This window comes from Mizuhopecten yessoensis, unplaced genomic scaffold (genome assembly GCF_002113885.1).
Source record: "Mizuhopecten yessoensis strain PY_sf001 unplaced genomic scaffold, ASM211388v2 scaffold7015, whole genome shotgun sequence".
Classification (NCBI taxonomy): Eukaryota; Metazoa; Mollusca; class Bivalvia; order Pectinida; family Pectinidae; genus Mizuhopecten; species Mizuhopecten yessoensis.
The window spans coordinates 303,509-305,355 of record NW_018406838.1 but is presented as its reverse complement, the minus strand read 5'-3'; the positions used below and the strand labels follow the sequence as shown (position 1 = coordinate 305,355).

General features: G+C 38.6%; 1 protein-coding gene across 2 annotated transcripts in view; it reads left to right on the top strand.

Moving 5' to 3' along the window:
- LOC110452962 (general transcription factor IIH subunit 4-like) overlaps positions 1-1,847 on the top strand; it is a 30,762-nt gene that overhangs the window by 16,695 nt on the left and 12,220 nt on the right. For both annotated transcript variants that reach the window (XM_021501740.1, XM_021501739.1), the window contains exons 7-9: positions 993-1,061; positions 1,376-1,459; positions 1,701-1,833. In XM_021501740.1, the coding sequence (XP_021357415.1) occupies positions 993-1,061; positions 1,376-1,459; positions 1,701-1,833 (286 nt within the window). The remainder of the gene's footprint in view (positions 1-992; positions 1,062-1,375; positions 1,460-1,700; positions 1,834-1,847) is intronic.

The window sequence follows — 1,847 nt, the reverse complement described above, 5'->3', positions numbered from 1 at the left end:
CAAGGTGAGATAATTAGAGACACTACTCGTAAGACATTAATATACTCAAGGTAAGATATTGAGAGACAATATTGGTGTTCAAAGTCGCCAATCATTCACAGGATAAAATAGCCTACTTGATTGACAGCAAATTCACCGAAACAGGCAATGAGGGGGCCGCTAGGGTGCTAATTACAAAGATGGTTGTGTATTGTCCAAAATAGAAACAGAAAAGGTGTCCGGTAGGGGCAATTTTGGTAGCAGTCAAGTACAACTCAAACTCACAAAGTGACTTATAACTTTGCAGAAAAAAGGTAATCAAAGATTGTCAGGGTGACAAGTTTGTTATTTCTGGGTTAGGAGGGGTCTACTTGCTCATAGACCCCTTTGGTTTTATAGACCCCTCGCCTTCGGTTGGGGATCTATAAAAAACAAACGGGGTCTATAAACCCGTAGACCCCTCCTAACCCAGAGATAACTAATAATATACACAAGGTAAGTTATTAAGAGACAATGTTGGTAAGACATTAAAAGAGACACAAAATGTGATACTTTAAAGAGGCAATTGAGTAAAGACTAAAATGACACTTATGTTAAGACATATAGAGAGAGACTTTTTAGGTGAGTATACTTATAGTAATTTTTATTGAGACATGAAAGGTTAAACATTAAGAGACACATAAAGTAATATACATGAAAATACATCCAAGTTACTAGCTCAAAACTCCATGCTGTCATTCCATCCAAGTTACTAGCTCAAACTCCATGCTGTCATTCCATCCAAGTTACTAGCTCAAACTCTATGATGTCATTCCATCCCAGTTACTAGCTCAAACTCCATGCTGTCAGTCCATCCAAGTTACTAGCTCAAACTCCATGCTGTCATTCCATCCAAGTTTGGGCACGTGAAACCTCAACTTGCATAGAATTAGGGGATAACCCACCCTACTGTATTTTGAAGTTTGCGGCGGTATATCGTGATGTTTGCTGTCATTGGTTTATCTTTGTTTCAGTCTCGTGAGATGGATCTTACCCAGTGCCTGTCCTTCCTATTCCAGCTCAGCTTCTCAACACTTGGCAAGGTAATGGTATCTATAGGGATTACTGTAGAATGCCTTTCTTCAGTAGTTAAATTATTATACAGCATTATGATAGTAATATTTTTCGCGATGGACAGATATAAATAAGGTGAAGCAATCTACTCACAAGTTGTAAGAATAGTGTTGGTCATGCCTAAGTTAAACGCTCACTGACATTTCCTGCTTTCAAGTACAATATCTATGATGCGATTCAAGTATTTCCTCAAATGCTGTCCATCCATCAACCAGTCACTATTACAGTAATTAATAAGTAAATAGCTGTAGGACTAAACAACAAGTACTATGTGATTTTGTAGGATTACTCAACAGATGGAATGACGGAACAGCAGTTGAGGTTCCTACAGCATCTCAGAGAGTTTGGTCTGGTCTATCAGAGAAAGGTAGGTCTGATGTACATGTTTGAGAGATTTTGTCTGTCAGAGAAAGGTACCTGCTAGGTCTCATGTTGTAGATGTATGGATGGTACTGGTAGTAAGGATATGTATTTAAGCCTTTTACAGAACATTAAATTGGTAATGCATTTCCATCACAAACTTTCTACAGCTGTTCTTAGAATGTTAATGTCACACCATAACAACCTATAGATATTTGTATATCAGCTGTCACTGCTGTATGTTGTAGAGGAAGGCAATGCGATACTACCCCTCACGTCTGGCTGTTAACCTGGCGTCGGGAGTAACAAGTCTCAATACTGATACCAATCAACAAGGTTACCTGATGGTGGAGACAAACTATCGAGTGTATGCTTATACAGGTGAGTATTCCTTA